The following is an 18,827-nucleotide window of genomic DNA, read 5'->3' on the forward strand; positions in this document are numbered from 1 at the left end:
ATGGAACACGTGGACGGAACAAAGAGAATGGAACATGTGGACGGAAAACAGAGAATGGAACATGTGGACGGAACAAAAATAATGGAACACGTGAACGGAACAAAGAAAATGGAACACGTGGACGGAACAAAGAGAATGGAACATGTGGACGGAACACAGAGAATGGAACATGTGGACAGAACATAGAGAATGGAACACGTGGACGGAACAAAAAGAATGGAACACGTGGACGGAACAAAGAGAATGGAACACGTGGACGGAACAAAGAGAATGGAACACGTGGACGGAACACAGAGAATGGAACACGTGGACGGAACAAAGAGAATGGAACACGTGGACGGAACAAAGAGAATGGAACACGTGGACGGAACAAAGAGATTGGAACACGTGGACGGAACAAAGAGAATGGAACACGTGGACAGAACACAGAAAATGGAACACGTGGACGGAACACAGAGAATGGAACACGTGGACGGAACACAGAGAATGGAACACGTGGACAGGACACAGAGAATGGAACATGTGGATGGAACACAGAGAACCGCCTGGAAGTTTTACTGATTTTCTGGTTTACTCTTGAGAATCAATGGGAGATATTCATTAAAAGTAAATTCACCATATTTACAAGCAGAGTTTATTATCCCCTAATTGGGTAGTAAAATGCATGGGAAATTCATTGTGCATGATGACGGAGACTTCTCTGAAGTTGTGCATTAATCCTCCGCTTTAATGACAACAACAAAAAAAGCTTTTCTTCCAGTATGTACCGTATATCAAATAATTTACTCATCAATTAGAAACTGCAGGTTTTATTGTTTTTTTTCCTATGGTAGCTACATAATAAAGTCAAGCAAAAGAAACATAGGGGCAGCCATTGTGATCTATTTTTTTCCCCTCAAATAAAATAATAGTAAGTGCCCCATAAAATGGTGCATAGGAGAAGCTCAGTTGATTGCTCCATTTCTGTTAAGTTGGCTACAAATATAAACAGCCTTTGAGTAAAATCACAAATCTTAAGTCACAAAGATGTTTTTTTTTAATCTGTTTGTACATCCTGAGCCTACTGGTTCATGCACACAACGTCAGACATAAAATAGACTAACACACATGTATTGCAATGGATCAGGGTAAATTTATATTCCACTCATGGGTAAAATTATGAATTTCATTGTGCAGTGTATTATCAGATTTATTTATCCTGAGCTTAAAGAATTGAGCTTTTACCTCTGGACAAGAAGTGAGGGGTCAGCCGAGCAGAGCTGACCGTGCTAAAAGAGGAGGAAAGCTGATAGAAGGGTTTGCAATATGACACAGCTACACATTGATCTTATCCGAAAGGTGTGTCTTCTGTGAGCTATACCCAGCACTGTCTAATCATGCAGGAGGTTAGACCAGGAGATCAGCTCTGTATCCTTACATCTCACACACTGAGAAACCTAGGCTATGGTGAGGAGCAGTCTTTTTCTGCTGTGCTGCTCCCTGGTAATGATTGGGCAACTCATACAGGAAGAAGAAGTACACGCCCCCAGTGAAAAGTAATTGATAACACCCACTTGGACTTACCGTTTTCTTTTTGATTTAATATGTGCCAATACTTTGCTAATATCGCCGTAACTGAGAGGCAAAATTGCATAATGTGTCTAGTTAAAGAAGTTGTCTTCTACATGGGCAACTTCTCCTCATACCCCATGCTTGGCCCCGAAAAAATACAAAAGCTTATACTCACCTCCCATGCCAACACCGTTCTCTAGGGTTCCAGTGCTGTTTTGACACGTGACTCCAGTGCCCAATCAGCGCTGATGTCACTGTCTCTGCCTCCTGTTGAATTGAACATGAAGAGCAAGTGATAAAGTAGCTAGAGCCCCAACTTCCTCTTCATGTTTGATTTGTCCTAAGGCGGGCACAGCGATGCCGGATCAGATTGGGTGCTGGAGGCACGTGTCACAACAACCACAGAAGAACTCCAGGACCGCAAGTGCTGACACCACGGGAACAGCGCCACCGAGGGAGGCGAGTAAAGTTTTTTTATTTACTCGGGGCCAAACATCAAGAAGGGGTTGTCCAAGCAGTGGACAACCCTCTAACCATGACAAATTTTGGGTGCTGGAGGCACGTGTCACAACAACCGCAGAAGAACTCCAGGACCGTGAGTGCTGACACAGTGGGAACGGCGCCACTGAGGAAGGCGAGTAAAGTTTTTTTATTGAATCGGGGGCAAGCATCAAGAAGGGGTTGTCCAAGTAGTGGACAGCCCTCTAACCATGATAAATTTGGTTAAAAGGTCCACTTTAATCCAATAAAATTGTTTGAAAGTATCCAGTCAACCCCTTTTTCCATCTTCAGGGGGACGAGGCAGGGCTGTCCTCTGTCACGTTTGTTGTTTAATATTGCCCTTGATCCTTTACTAAGATATCTGGAGATGATCCCTTCCTTTGGGGGCATAGGGGTCGGTCACCATACACTTAAAACGTTGGCATTTGCTGATGATATCTTACTCATGATATCCAATCCTAAGGAATCCATTTCCTCTATAATGGACGCCTTTAATGAATTTGGAGCAGTTTCGGGATTTCGTATAAACTTTAATAAATCTCATGCTTTAGCTATTTTTAAAATTGCTCAGAAACGGTGGCCATTCCCTTTTCCTTTTCAGTGGAGGAGAAATTCTTTACCTTATCTTGGCGTTGACCTACCATCAAATCCTCATGATATCTATAAATTAAATATTCAGCCTCTTATTTCTGTAGTTATACAAGAAATTCAATCCTGGAAATCCCTTAAATTATCCTTTGCAGGTAAAGCCCATCTAATTAAAATGATCTCTTTCCCTAAAATACTCTTTCCTTTACAGACGCTCCCGGTTCTACTTTCTAAAGCTGATGATAGGCTACTGACACGAGCCTTCTGCCAATTTATTTGGGGCTCAGAAGGGGGCTGTAGAATTAGTGTTTTTAAGCTACAGCAAACCAAATCTTTGGGTGGACTTAATCTCCCAAATTTACGCCTCTACAGTATAGCGGCTGCTTTTCGCCATTCCCTTGATTGGATATACGCCTTTAATCGCTTCACTAATACCCCAATAGATGAGGCCATGTGTAGACCCTTCAGCCTCCCAGCATTGCTTCACCTACGAAATGCTGAAATTCCAGTGGAGGTTAGAGATAATCCTCTATTATGGTCGGTAATCTTGGGATGGCGTCAAGCTAGACGAGTTAGCGGTCTTGACCCCCACATCTCGATGTTTCTTCCCTTTCAAGGTAACCCCTCTTTTCTACAAGGCAAGTCAGCTCTCATTTACAAGGTGCTTGGAAACAATGGGTGTAGACTGGTCCGAGATACGTTAACAAATAATCAATGCCTTCTTACCTTAGAGGACATGGTTTTCAAATACCCAATCCTTACAGTAGACAATTTTACTATCTCTCAAATTAGACATTACGTAAGCTCAATATTGCGAGACATACCGGATTATGCTAGAACACACCCTCTATATTTAATATCCATTAAAGCCCAAATGGGAACTTATTCTATGAGTCTTATATATAAATCATTAAGCCTTCTATACATTGGTCAGACTCTTCACCAGGCCCTGGAAAATGGGTTGCTCAATTAACGAACTGTCGGGTAAATGACCTTTTGAAAGCCACTATGCGTATTAACTCTAAATTACCATATGACAGTTACATAACCATGTCTCTTATGATATTTCATAGAGCATACTTCTCCTCGGAGGTCAAGTCTAAAATGTCCCCCTCAGGGGACTATCCCTGCCCTAAATGCTTACACTCTCCAGCTGATATTTTCCATTGCCTTTGGGACTGCCCAAAAATAAGGGAGGTGTGGGATACACTTCTGCAACATCTCATCAACACTTTTGACATATCTATCTCTCTCTCCCCGGAGTGGGCCATATTTAATATTCTCGCACAGGACCAAGTGGTGAGGCTTTCTGTCCAGCAGCGCCCCATCTTGTTCATATGGGCTGCAGCCACACGTAAAAGCATTCTCCATTTGTGAGCACAGGATGTAACACCTTCTTTAAGCTTAATTGCTACAAAAGTAACATATCTCTTCAAAATGGATTGGATAGAGGCCTTACTTAATAAAGAGGGACGCTTTTTTTTCACATGGTCCTCTTTTATCAATACTCAGACATCTTCCACAAGCCAGGCGATACATAGTTGTTTCCAGCTCACCAACTGGTATATGAGAGAGCAGCTTGCCGGTAATATCCCTGTTAGACTGGATTGAAATTGTGTTACGAAGTTATGGAGTTTGCCCGGGGGAGGGGAGGGGAGGGGCGGGGGTTTTTATAGTTGAAAAAATGCCGTCTAATGTTAATAATATTGCATAAATGTTCTTCTGTTATGTTATTGGACATTATATGTATATTTTGTATTACACTCAATAAAGACGGTTTAAAAAAAAAAAATGTTTGAAAACATATGGTCGGCCATTATGACATCACTGATGGTCGGCCATTATGACATCACAGATGGTCAGCCATTATGACATCACAGATGGTCGACCATTATGACATCACCGCTCGCAGTTACTTATGCTGTGTACACAGGGTTCCGGCTGCCATTTTGGCTCCCTAGTGACTGAGTGCATTTGCAATTTTTCGCTATGGCTGAATTTCTTCTAGACAAGCTTCAGGTAGAAGGATTATTGGAGATTATTTACACCCATTGCTCTGACATTACGCTTCTACCACCCGATGGCGTCCTCGGCTTCACTCACCGGCTGGTGGTGGAGCTAGTGCAGGACTGCCTGACCAAATACCACCAAGACCGTCTTACCTCAGAGTATCTGACAGATTTAACCCGGAACATCAGGACATTACTACAGCAGGCTGAAGAAAAATCTCAAGATGGAGATTTGGCTTTTGTTAAAGAACTGGCCGAAAAAGTCCTGTATGTGCTGGAAGGTCCGGCCCGCTCCCCAGAACGCCTGGAGACACCACAAGGCGAGGACAAAGATGGGGAAAATGTCCCCCTGGAATCCCCGGACCCTAACACGAGTCAGGCGGGGCTGAGCAGCGATCTGACCACAGAAACCCCTGAGCTGCCGGATCCTGAGAGTGTGATCTGTGAGATCCCGGAGATCCACGAGCCTGCCACTGAGACACCAGAAGGCGACGACAAAGACGGGGAAAATGTTCCCCCGGAATCCCCAAACCCTAATACGAGTCATCCGGGGCCAAGCAGCGATCTGACAACAGAAACACCTGAGCTGCCGGATCCTGAGAGTGTGATCTGTGAGATGCCAGAGATCCACGAGCCTGCCACTAACTTCATGGAATCATTGATCCCGGCGAGAAAGCCGCATATGAGCGACTTCGAGACATCCAAACTGATCAGCGGCGGATGTTTTGGGGCTGTCTACTTAGTGCAGCACAAATACTCACAGCAGATCTTCGCTATGAAGAAAATGGCGAAGAAGAACCTGGAAACTGAAAAACACGTGGAAGCGGCCTTTCTGGAGAGGGACATCATGACCTTCGCTGATTTCCCTTTGTGGTCTCCATGCTCTGCTCCTTCCCTACTAGATCTCACCTGTGTATGGTCATGGAGTATGTTGGAGGTGGAGACTGTGGGTCCCTTCTAAGCACCAAGGGCCGTTTATCTATCCCCTTGGCCCGTCTGTACTTTGCAGAAACAGTTCTTGCTGTGGAATACCTGCACAGCTATGGTGTGGTGCACCGAGACCTGAAACCGTACAACCTACTGATTACAACTGCTGGGCACGTTAAAGTCGCCGATTTTGGACTTTCAAAAATTGGTGTCATGATACCAAAAACCAACAACTATAAGCAATCAGTGAAGGACATCTCCAGAGAGTTCAAGGACCTTGAGAATTGTGGTACCCTGAATTACATGGCCCCAGAGGTCATCCTAATGAAAGACTACGGAAGACCTGTTGACTGGTGGTCAATGGGGATCATCCTCCATGAATTTCTGGTGGGATCTTTACCATTTGATACGGATTTCATACCTGAGCTTAAAAGAATGATTGTCATGGGAAAAATACCTTGGAATTACAAACGCTGTCCACCCCGTGAGGCTAAGAACCTCATCACTGACCTGCTCAAAAAAAATCCTGAGCAAAGACTTGGGACAGGTGGAGCATTTGAGATTAAGGATCATCCATTCATGAAAAAAATAGATTTTGACAATCTTCTAAATCAGAAGCCGATGTATATTCCTCATCTTGTATCAAATGTGGACACCAGCCTCTTTATCAATCACGCTCATAGAGACATGCTTATGGTCTCAGAGAAAGAAGAGGACACAAGTGAGGACAAGGACTTTGACTTCCAAAATTTTACGTCATCCTCTGAAAGGCTTTCTAAACTCTGCACCATCGCTACCATCACGATGAACAATGAGAATTCAAAGTCCCATCCAGAGTGTACCCAAGCATCAGACATCGAGAAAAGAAAATCTGCAATAAATCCAAATGCAGAGCAAGAAAGCCCAGAAAATGTAAAAAAGGAGAAAAAGAGAAGAGGTTCCACCTTCCGCCGGATCTTATCATCATGCCGGCGTGGATTATCTAGGGCTGCCCGCGTGTTTACATGTTGTTGCCGCTCCCCTACGACATCTAAAAGACGGTAAACCTCCACATCCAGCGCCCTGAGGTCCAGCAGATCCACCATCACTGCTGGAGAAGTATAGAAGTGCAATTTCACAACAGTTTTTTTTATTCTTTTACCATGTTCACCAAATGCTAAATCTGACCTGCCATTATGATTCGCCAGGTCATTATGAGATGACAGATACCAAACATGTATAGATTGTTTTTTATTTATGTGGTGAAAAAAAATCCAAAGTTTAATAAAAAAAAAAAATTGCACCATTTTCTGAGATCCGTATCGTCTCCATTTTTTGGGATCTGGGGCTGGGTCAGGGCTTATATTTTGCACGCCGAGCTGACGTTTTTAGTGATAGCATTTTAGGGTAGATACAATTTTTTAATCACCCGTTGCTATGAACCAAAAAAACGTAATTTTGCGGTTTGGATTTTTTTCTCGTTACGTAGTTTACCAATCAGATTGCCTTTGTATTTGGATAAATTGGGAGTTTCTTAATGCAGCAATATGAAATATATGATCGCTTTTTTGTATTGTTTTATTTTGACTAGGGAAATATGAACTTTAAACTTTTTTTTATATTTTTTAAAACATTTTTTTTCCACTTTTGACTTGCTTCAATACAGTAGTCTCCATAGAAGACTTGAAGCTGCAATCATCTGATCGCTTGTGCTACGTATAGCCTTGCTATGTGTAGCAGAAATCATCATCTCCAGGGGCGTCCGTGGGTGTGGTTTGTGACACGCTTCCGGCACGCATGTGTTAAATGCCGCTGTCAGAGATTGACAGTGGCATTTAACATGTTAGCTGCCGCAGGTGGATCGCAATTTCAGCTGTCAGGGGCACATGACAGTTGATCAAACCAGCTATCATGTGTCAGAAAAGATGTGGGCTCAGCGTTGGACTCGGAGCCCGTATCAAAGGAAGGGAGGCGACCTAAGATGTACTTATACGTGATAGGTCGTGAATGGATAAGTAGAACAATATTTTATTTTTCAAAACTTATGTCTAAGTTCAGAAAAAAATGAATATAGGAGGTCAAAATGCAAAATATAAGGACAACAGAGCCCAATAGATTGGTGGAAGGGAGTGCTAAAAATTATTGGGAAAAGAGGTGCAAAATACTTGCCCCTGGAAATTGCAGCCCACAATACACCAGTAATTCTTGGCAGGTTCATTACAGAAAAATTAGTAATTAAAAAGTGCCACTAAAATCACTGGGCTGTGTAATACATGAAGGTGCTGAGCCCTCCAGAATGAAAGGTTTTTTCTTAATTTTCTCTCTGCCATTATATTTCAATGTCCCGGTCAAGACAGACTCAATAATTCCAGTTTATACAGTAAAGCCGAAAGCCGACACGTGAGCTACAGAAAATAGAAAGTCTAATCCTGTTACATTTGCTTTAATGACCAAAGTGAAATCTGCAATAGTTAAAGGGAATCTGTCAGTAGGATCAACCATCCTAAGCCGTCTATATAGGCTATAGGAAGCTGAGTAAAATGATATGTTTTTCTTAATATGTAAATGAGCTGTTAAGATCTATGGGGCGGATATAGATCTCCCTGAGAATCTGCCTGTAAATAAAAGGGGGCATTTCCAGTGGAGACATGTAATGACTGACAGTCTGCTCTCCTGATCTACATGTCTCAGAGTTGGAACACCCTCTTTCATTTAAATAAGTTCTGGAAGAGGATTTTCAGGGAGGTCTGTATGGGGCCCATAGAAATTAACAGCTAATTTACATATTTAAAAACATTGTGGATTTCTCTAGAATAAGACATTGGAACACAGATATCCAAAGACATACCAAAAGGGAATTTAGATTGTGAGCCCCATCGGGGACAGTGATGATAATGTATGTAAAGCGCTGTGGAATATGGCTATACAGTTGTGGCCAAAAGTATTGACACCCCTGCAATTCTGTCAGATAATACTCAGTTTCTTCCTGAAAATGATTGCAAACACATTCTTTGGTATTATTATCTTCATTTAATTTGTCTTAAATGAAAAAACACAAAAGAGAATGAAGCAAAAAGCAAAACATTGATCATTTCACACAAAACTCCAAAAAAGGGCCAGACAAAAGTATTGGCACCCTCAGCCTAAAACTTGGTTGCACAACCTTTAGCCAAAATAACTGCGACCAACCGCTTCCGGTAACCATCAATGAGTTTATTACAATGCTCTGCTGGAATTTTAGACCATTCTTCCTTGGCAAACTGCTCCAGGACCCTGATATTAGAAGGGTGCCTTCTCCAAACTGCCATTTTTAGATCTCTCCACAGGTGTTCTATGGGATTCAAGTCCGGACTCATTGCTGGTCACCTTTAGAAGTCTCCAGTGCTTTCTCAAACCATTTTCTAGTGCTTTTGGAAGTGTGTTTTGGGTCATTGTCCTGCTGGAAGACCCATGACCTCTGAGGGAGACCCAGCTTTCTCACACTGTGCCCTACATTATGCTGCAAAATTTGTTGGTAGTCTTCTGACTTCATAATGCCATGCACACGATCAAGCAGTCCAGTGCCAGAGGCAGCAAAGCAACCCCAAAACATCAGGGAACCTCCGCCATGTTTGACTGTAGGGACCGTGTTCTTTTCTTTGAATGCCTCTTTTTTCTCCTGTAAACTCTATGTTGATGCCTTTGCCCAAAAAGCTCTACTTTTGTCTCTTCTGACCAGAGAACATTCTTCCAAAACGCTTTAGGCTTTTTCAGTTAAGTTTTGGCAAACTCCAGCCTGGCTTTTTTATGTCTCGGGGTAAGAAGTGGGGTCTTCCTGGGTCTCCTACCATACAGTCCCTTTTCATTCACATGCCGACGGATAGTACGGGTTGACACTGTTGTACCCTCGGACGGCAGGACAGCTTGAACTTGTTTGGATGTTAGTTGAGGTTCTTTATCCAACATCTGCACAATCTTGCGTTGAAATCTCTTGTCAATTTTTCTTTTCCGTCCACATCTAGGGAGGTTAGCCACAGTGCCATGGGCTTTAAACTTCTTGATGACACTGCACGCGGTAGACACAGGAACATTCAGGGATTTGGAGATGGACTTGTAGCCTTGAGATTGCTCATGCTTCCTCTCAATTTGGTTTCTCAAGTCCTCAGACAGTTCTTTGGTCTTCTTTCTTTTCTCCATGCTCAATGTGGTACACACAAGGACACAGGACAGAGGTTGAGCCAACTTTAATCCATGTCAACTGGCTGCAAGTGTGATTGAGTTATTGTGACGGCCGTCTGCGAATCTGGGCTGTAGTAGGGACAGCACCCCGAGTAACCCTGTGACCCTTAACCCCTATACAGGGATCTGGAATTGTAGCAAGGCCCAGGGGGTAGCTGTCTAGAGGAGCAGTGGACCAGAGCAGGGCGGCCGCCAAGGGGTCAAAACTAAAACCCGTAATCAAGGTCAGGAGGCAGGAGTCGGAGGCCGGAGGGCAGCAGAGGCACGAAATCAGCAGACAGAAGGAGAGTCAAAAGTCCAGGCCAAGGTCAGTAAAAAAACAGGAGGGCATCAAAGGTACAAAATCAGCAGGCAGAAGGAGAGTCAGGAATCCAAGCGAAGGTCAGCGTCAAAAAATCAGAAGAGAGGCGGAGGTACAAAAATGTCAGGCAATAGAATGGTCAGAAATCCAAGCTGAGGTCAGAGTTTTCACTATAGCAAATTACAAAGTAGCACGCAGGGGAACCAAGAATATATCCGGCGGCTTGCAAGACCAGTCCCAAGGTATTTGAGGGATCAGGTCCTCCCTCACAGGTTCCTGGACTGATGATGTAATTAGGGCCGCCCCCAGGACCAGGCCAGATGGAGATGCAGTAAGCCCTACATGACTGACAGAGGGGCGGAGCCTGCGCCCACCAGATGCCTGCGCAGGAGCCTCTTCTCTGTCACCACCAGGGCCGGACTGGGACTAAAATTCAGCCCTGGCATTTGAAGTTACACAGGCCCACTAGTCACATGGTGACTATATAATATCTTTGTACAGTGGTAGTTTACAAGAAGTGAGAGGAGATTAACACGACTATATAACATGTAGTCACAGCTGTGCCCAGTATTTCAGCTCAGTCCTATTTATTGCTTTTAGGTACAGTACTCCTCCCAAAGCGCTGTCCCCTTTTGTATGCATGATTACAGAATTCCTGGCAGAACTGCTCTCTATTGGGCAACCAGACCCCCTGGTCATAGCCGCCCCTATCATACCTCCCAACTTTTGAAGAAGGGAAAGACGGACAAAGACTGCGGCCACGCCCAACCACACCCATTTCACAACTAGTCACACCCATGTCCACACCTAATCGCACCCATTTAGCACTGCTGATCACACTGACTGGTACTGAGGGCACAGTGGCTGGCATTATGGGCACACTGACTGGCACTAAGGAAGAGAGAAAACAGAGAGAGAGAGAAAAAAGAAAACAGAGAGAGCGAGAAAGAAAGGGGAAAGAAAGAAAGAACAGTGAGAGACAAAGAAAGAACAGTGAGAGACAGAGAAAGAACAGAGAGAGAAAGAAAGAGGGGAAAGAAAGAAAGAACAGAGAGAGACAGAGAAAGAACAGAGAGAGAAAGAAAGAAGTAAAGAAAAGAAAGAAAGAACAGAGAGAAAGAGAGGAAAGAAAAAGAAAGAAAGAGGGGAAGAAAGAACAGAGAGAGAAAAAAGAAAGATCAGAGAGAGAATGAAAGAACAGAGAAAGAAAGAAAAAGAGAGAAAGAAATAAAGAAAGATTCTACAAAGATACTATAGCAGCCCGGCTCCCATTGTAGTGCCCACCTGAGCCTCCCGATGCAGGACCTATCATGATCCGCTCACATGGCCGACATCCCCGATTCCAAGGCGATCCTGCTGTCTGCGCTGTCGGAGGAGGACACGGTGATGGATCTGAAGCATTCCTGGTTCCGTCACAATCTCCTCAAGAAATTATCTCATTTCCGGTCAGCTTCCAGCACATCACTTCAGGTGGAACGTCATGTGTGTGTTTTAAAATGTTCCTCGGGGCTCCGCCGTGTACTCCTGTGTCAGTGGGAAAAGCCCGCTTTGTATGCTTTGTACACACTTGGCTCCGCTCCGTACATCCCGTACACATATGACTCCACTCCATACATACACGGTTCCACTCCGTCCACCTTGTACACGCGTGGCTCCTCTCAGTACACCTCGTACACGCGCGGCTCCTCTCCGTACACCTCGTACACGCGCGGCTCCTCTCCGTACACCTAGTACACGCGCGGCTCCTCTCCGTACACCTCGTACACGCGCGGCTCCTCTCCGTACACCTCGTACACGCGCGGCTCCTCTCCGTACACCTCGTACACGCGCGGCTCCTCTCCGTACACCTCGTACACACGGCTCCGCTCCGTACACCTCGTACACACACGGCTCCGCTCCGTACACCTCGTACACACACGGCTCCGCTCCGTACACCTCGTACACACACGGCTCCGCTCCGTACACCTCGTACACACACGGCTCCGCTACGTACACCTCGTATACACACGGCTCCGCTCCGTACACCTCGTACACACACGGCTCCTCTCCGTACACCTCGTACACACAGCTCCGCTCCGTACACATCGTACACGCGCGGCTCCTCTCCGTACACCTCGTACACGCGCGGCTCCGCTCCGTACACCTCGTACACACAGCTCCGCTCCGTACACCTCGTACACACACGGCTCCGCTCCGTACACCTCGTACACACACGGCTCCTCTCCGTACACCTCGTACACACAGCTCCGCTCCGTACACATCGTACACGCGCGGCTCCGCTCCGTACACCTCGTACACACAGCTCCGCTCCGTACACCTCGTACACACACGGCTCCGCTCCGTACACCTCGTACACACACGGCTCCTCTCCGTACACCTCGTACACACAGCTCCGCTCCGTACACATCGTACACGCGCGGCTCCTCTCCGTACACCTCGTACACGCGCGGCTCCTCTCCGTACACCTCGTACACGCGCGGCTCCTCTCCGTACACCTCGTACACGCGCGGCTCCTCTCCGTACACCTCGTACACGCGCGGCTCCGCTCCGTACACCTCGTACACACAGCTCCGCTCCGTACACCTCGTACACGCGCGGCTCCTCTCCGTACACCTCGTACACGCGCGGCTCCTCTCCGTACACCTCGTACACGCGCGGCTCCTCTCCGTACACCTCGTACACGCGCGGCTCCTCTCCGTACACCTCGTACACGCGCGGCTCCTCTCCGTACACCTCGTACACGCGCGGCTCCTCTCCGTACACCTCGTACACACGGCTCCGCTCCGTACACCTCGTACACACGGCTCCGCTCCGTACACCTCGTACACACGGCTCCGCTCCGTACACCTCGTACACGCGCGGCTCCTCTCCATACACCTCGTACACGCGCGGCTCCTCTCCGTACACCTCGTACACGCGCGGCTCCTCTCCGTACACCTCGTACACGCGCGGCTCCGCTCCGTACACCTCGTACACACGGCTCCGCTCCGTACACCTCGTACACACACGGCTCCGCTCCGTACACCTCGTACACACACGGCTCCGCTCCGTACACCTCGTACACACACGGCTCCGCTCCGTACACCTCGTACACACAGCTCCGCTCTGTACACCTCGTACACACACGGCTCCTCTCCGTACACCTCGTACATGCGGCTCCTCTCCGTACACCTCGTACACGCGCGGCTCCTCTCCGTACACCTCGTACACACGCGGCTCCTCTCCGTACACCTCGTACACACGCGGCTCCTCTCCGTACACCTCGTACACACACGGCTCCTCTCCGTACACCTCGTACACACACGGCTCCTCTCCGTACACCTCATACACACGGCTCCTCTCCGTACACCTCGTACACACAGCTCCGCTCCGTACACCTCGTACACACACAGCTCTGCTACATCCACACTGTAAATCCTGACCCCACACATACTTACCTCAACCAGCACCATGACAACAGCAAAGCAGAGTCTTGCAGACGGTAGAGGCAAGGCTGTGCGCACAGGACCTGTGATGAGGTCACAGGAGGGGCGGAGTCAGGGGTGATATGATCGGGGGTCTGGACAAAGGCTCCTGATCATGTGACCCCCTGACTCCTCCCCTCCTGTGATCTCATCACAGGTCCTGCGAACAGAGCGAGCAGGCAAGCGAGTGCGACGCTGAGTGGCTGCGGGGGGGAGGGGGTCTCATGCTACGGCGAGGATGGGGTGCGTGGGGGGCGTGGCGGCTTATCTCCCTGCAGTGCGGGTGGAACTTGAATCTGTGCCCGCAGAGGGCCGGCGGCAGGAGCCACAGTGGCCGCAGCTGCTGGCAAGCGGCCGGATGTTCGGGCGCTGCCGCCCGCGGCCCACGTGACAGCGGCCCAGCGGGAAAATGCCCGGTTGGTTATATTGCCAATCCGGGCTTGGACATCACTGTCCTGTGACAGATCGCTGATCTGTCACATCACAGATCACTGTGACAGATCAGCGATCTGTCACAGGCACTGCTGCAGACTTCCTCATGCCTGCGCTTTGCAGGCAGTGAGGAAGTCAGCTCCCTGCAGGCCCCCCCGTCGCCATCTTGGATCCGGGGTCCTGTAGGGAAAGAGCCCTCTGCAGCAGCGCTGCACATTGCGCTGCCGTGGGGGGCTCAGGGAAGCACGGAGGGAGCCCCCTCCCTGCCGATGCTTCCCTTTAACCCCCGGTACACAGCGATCGCGTTTGATCGCGGTGTGCAAGGGGTTAACGTGTCGGGGGCGGTCCGTGACCGCCCCTGACACATTGTGCCGGGTGTCAGCTATGATAATTAGCTGACTCCCGGCCGCGATCAGCGGCGCTCACCACGTGGGCGCCGCTGATCGCTGGGACGTAATATTCCGTCCATGGTAGTTAGGTCCAGGGTCACATGGACGGAATATTACGTCCTTTGTAGGTAAGGGGTTAAGCCCATATAGATTATATAACTGTATCTTGAATATGTTTTGGTAAACAGCTAAAATGACAAAACTTTTGTCACTGTTCAAATATTTCTGGACCTAACTGTAATTAACATCGTTTTTGTCCTAGTGAAGAAATATTAGAATTGCATCAATTAAAATAATATGATTTAATGCATTTAATTATTATCTGTCTGCAGAATATACAGGGCGGTGGCTACTGTGCTCCATTTTCTGTATATAACAATGGCACCCCGATGGCGCCCTGTGGTGCAATTGCCAACAGCATGTTTAATGGTAAGTAACAGAATACACAGGACAACAAAGAAGGGGGTGATCTGTACAAAATACTCCAATATACTAAAAAATTGAATAGACTTAACAGTGTGGGCATATATTCTACATTTGGACCATTTACTAAGATGTTTGTACCATATTACTGCCCCATAATGCTGCCGTTAAGTACACAAACTGAATAATAATTCAGTGGATATGTATGCTGCCTCCGTAGAGTATCCAAATAAGGCTGGTTTCACATTAGCGCTTTTCAAGCGCACGCACGGCCGGGGGTAGCTCCGCCCCCGAGCCGGCTCTCTGCCCGGCGTGCCCGCCCCTTGCTTGTAGCGCCGCCTCCTAGCGCACAGCGGCGCCTGCGATCGGCGCACCCTATCTTTAGCATAGGGTGCGCAGATCGTGCGCAGGCCGTGCGCTAGTTGCGCTTTGACCTGCGCTGCGCACTTTTGACGGTGCGCCGAGCATGACGAAATCCGAAAAGTTTGATTTTGGCGCGCACGGCGCACCGTCAAAAGTGCGCAGCGCAGGTCAAAGCGCAACTAGCGCACGGCCTGCGCACGATCTGCGCACCCTATGCTAAAGATAGGGTGCGCCGATCGCAGGCGCCGCTGTGCGCTAGGAGGCGGCGCTACAAGCAAGGGGCGGGCACGCCGGGCAGAGAGCCGGCTCGGGGGCGGAGCTACCCCCGGCCGTGCGTGCGCTTAAAAAGCGCTAATGTGAAACCAGCCTAATACTGCGATATAGTGCCCACTAGAGATGAGCGACTTTAAGTCGAGTCGAACGAAATCGGCCGACTATAGGAAAAAGTCGGGGGTCCGACTGAAACACGAAACCCAATACAAGTCAATAGGTAAGCAAAGTCGGCAGATAGTGGAGGACAGTAAACACACCTACAGTGCCAATTTCAATGCCAAAAACATCAATTCTTATTACTTAAGCTTGCCAACCTTAATTTACTTTATAATAATAGTTACGCATTGAAAACTGGGGGATATTTGGCTAAAGTTGTGGGGGGGGGGTAGGGCTGGCTCCAGGTTTTCGTGTGCCCCGGGCCAAAGAGTGTCAGTGCGCCCCTTTAACACATACCACAATTCATGATGCTCCGATATGGCACAGAAATATAGGTATAGCACAATGAAAAATACTTCACTTCTTACATGACATGACTGATATATCTATTTTAAATTCTACAATAGCTCAAAAAATGGACAGTATATTACTCCATACAGTATTATGGCCACCACATGGTGCGCCATACAGAATAAAGAGCCCCATATATTTCTCCATACAGAATAATTGGTCCCATATAATGTTCCATACAGTATATGATGAGCTCCACATAATGCTATAGTATATGATGGTCTCCATGGATGATGCTCCAGTGTGTTATGGGCCCAAATAATGCTCCATATATAATGGGTCCCATCTCTACTGCTCCAGTGTATAATGGGCCCAGTAAATGCTGCTCCAGTGTCTGATGTCCCCCATTTGGAATGCTCCAGTATATGATGGTCTCCATCGATGATGCTCCAGTGTGTTATGCGCCCAAATAATGCTCCATATATAATGAGCCCCATTTCTAATGCTCCAGTGTGTAATGGGCCGCGTAAATGCTGCTCCAGTGTCTGATGTTCCCCATTTGGAATGCTCCAGTATATGATGGGCCTCATCGATGAATGCTCCAGTGTATGATGGACCCAAACAATGCTCCATATATAATCTGCCCCATTTAGAATGAACCCAGGCATGGTATGTGAAAAGAGCTCCATGGAGTAATCTGAAGTGTGGGCTGCCGCATCCTTCACTTTTGGTGTGGGTGAAGGACCCAAGGAAAGAGGTTGCTCCTGACCAGAAGCCTGCACTGACGACTCAGTGCTTGCATTTTTTTAAACTTCAGAAGAGGAGGTGATAGAGCTGGAGGCTGTTTCAGCAATGTAAGGCAAAACCAGTTCCTGATGCTCCGGCTTTAAAAGCAGTTTACCTACTCCCAGAAAAGAGAGCCATACAGGCCTTTCGGAGCCAGACCATGACGCAGGCTCAACACCTCCTGCCTTAGCTGCTATTGTGCTTTTGGCACTACCAGCAAATGCACCATCAGTACCAGCTGGCCCCCCTCGCCCACGGCCTCTTCCACCATACTTACTAATTTTTTTGAAAATGTACCCGAAATACCAGCAGATATATGGTACTGTATCAGAAGCGTACAGCTCTATACAGTCTAGGGATAATTGTAAATCTCCATATATATTTCATGAGTCATACACAGACGCTCACAGGATCAGTATGGATTACACAATAATATAAAAAGTTGAAAAAGGGTGCAGTATCACCAGATATAAGATAAGATAATCCTTTAATCGTCCCACCATGGGGAAATTCAGAGCATTACAGCAGCAAGGCAGGAACAAGTACAGATACAGATGCATAAAGGCATTACATTGACAGTAGGTAGGTACATATACAGGGAAAAATAAATAAAAAATAAAATAAAATGTAACCGGACTGTCACAACTTTGAATCTATCAGTTCACTGTTTGGGTCGTTCTCCGTTTTGGACAGTGCTGGTTATACAGCCTAACTGCAGCAGGAAGGAAGGACTTTCGATAGCGCTCCCTCTCACATTTAGGATGAAGTAGCCGGTCACTGACAGTACTGCACATCTTTGTCACGGTCTTATGCATGGGATGGGAATCATTCTGCACCATGTAGCTCACCTTGGCCAGTATCCTCCTGTCGCCTACTTCTTGAACTGGGTCAAGGGGGCATCCCAGGACAGAGCTGGCCCTTCTAATCAGTTTGTCCAGCCTATTCCTATCCCTGGTTGATATGCCACTACCCCAGCACGCCACACCAAAGAAGATGACTGATGCCACAACAGAGTTGAAGAAGGATGCAAGGAGTGCCCCTCTAACTCCGAAGGCTCTCAGCCTTCTGAGCAGATAAAGCCTGCTTTGGCTCTTCCTGTACACTGCATCCAAGTGATGGGCCCAGTCAAGCTTATTATTGAGGATCACACCAAGGTACTTATAGGTGTCGACTATCTCAATGTCATTTCCCTGAATGTTCACCACTACTGGTGGATTTTTGCCTTTGCGAAAGTCCACCACCAATTCCTTGGTCTTCCCGGAATTAATCCTAAGGTGGTTCCTCTGACACCATTGCACAAAAGCTTGGTTAGTGTCTCTGTACTCTCTTTCATCACCTCCTGTGATGAGACCTACTATTGCAGAGTCATCAGAATACTTCTGCAAGTAGCAGCTAGATGAGTTGCACCTAAAATCCGCAGTGTACAGTGTGAAGAGAAAAGGGGCAAGAACTGTACCTTGAGGTGCCCCTGTATTGCAGATCACCGTGTGACACACTGTCCCGAACCTTTACAAACTGAGGTCGGTTCGTGAGGTAGTTAAGGATCCAGGTGGAGAGTTGGAGGTCCACACCAACAAGGCCCAGCTTGTCTCTCAGTAGACCTGGCTGTATGGTGTTAAAAGCACTAGAGAAATCGAAGAACATTATTCTCACAGTGTTCCCAGGTTTCTCCAGGTGAGAGAGAGTCCTATCTAGAAGGTGGATAATGGCATCATCCACACCAATGCCCGGCCTGTAGGCAAACTGGAGAGGGTCCATATCCGAGCTCACTAGAGGACGGAGACGTGTGAGAACCAATCTCTCTAATACCTTCATCAGGTGTGATGTCAATGCTACAGGTCTATAGTCATTAAGGTCTTTCGGATAAGGTTTCTTCGGAACCGGTACCACACACGATAATTTCCACAGTTGTGGTACTATACCCATTCTCAGGCTCATATTGAACAGATATGTAATGATCTCACTCAGCTGGTGCCCGCAGGTTTTGATTAGTCTTGCACTGATGCCGTCAGGACCTGCAGCCTTCAAAACTTTGATCTTATTCAGTTCTTTTGCAACCTGGGTACTTGTGAAGAACAGACCCTGGCTCAGTTGACAAGTTGCAGCAGGGGGTGAGGTTATTGTAGCAGAGAGGTGTGAATGGTATGCAGGGGCAGGAGCAGCCAGTGTGTGATTA

At 47.2% G+C, this 18,827-nt stretch overlaps 1 protein-coding gene and 1 pseudogene across 1 annotated transcript in view; both read left to right on the forward strand.

Moving 5' to 3' along the window:
* Positions 1-18,827, forward strand: part of LOC141097306 (cell cycle control protein 50C-like) — a 166,668-nt gene that overhangs the window by 128,140 nt on the left and 19,701 nt on the right. Inside the window, exon 4 of the mRNA XM_073584369.1 lies at positions 14,692-14,788. Within this exon, the coding sequence (XP_073440470.1) occupies positions 14,692-14,788 (97 nt within the window). The remainder of the gene's footprint in view (positions 1-14,691; positions 14,789-18,827) is intronic.
* Positions 5,266-7,163, forward strand: LOC141097258 (microtubule-associated serine/threonine-protein kinase 3 pseudogene; annotated as a pseudogene).

The sequence above is a fragment of the Dendrobates tinctorius genome, unplaced genomic scaffold (genome assembly GCF_039654945.1).
Source record: "Dendrobates tinctorius isolate UK_male_01 unplaced genomic scaffold, ASM3965494v1 ptg000084l, whole genome shotgun sequence".
NCBI classification, from domain to species: domain Eukaryota; kingdom Metazoa; phylum Chordata; class Amphibia; order Anura; family Dendrobatidae; genus Dendrobates; species Dendrobates tinctorius.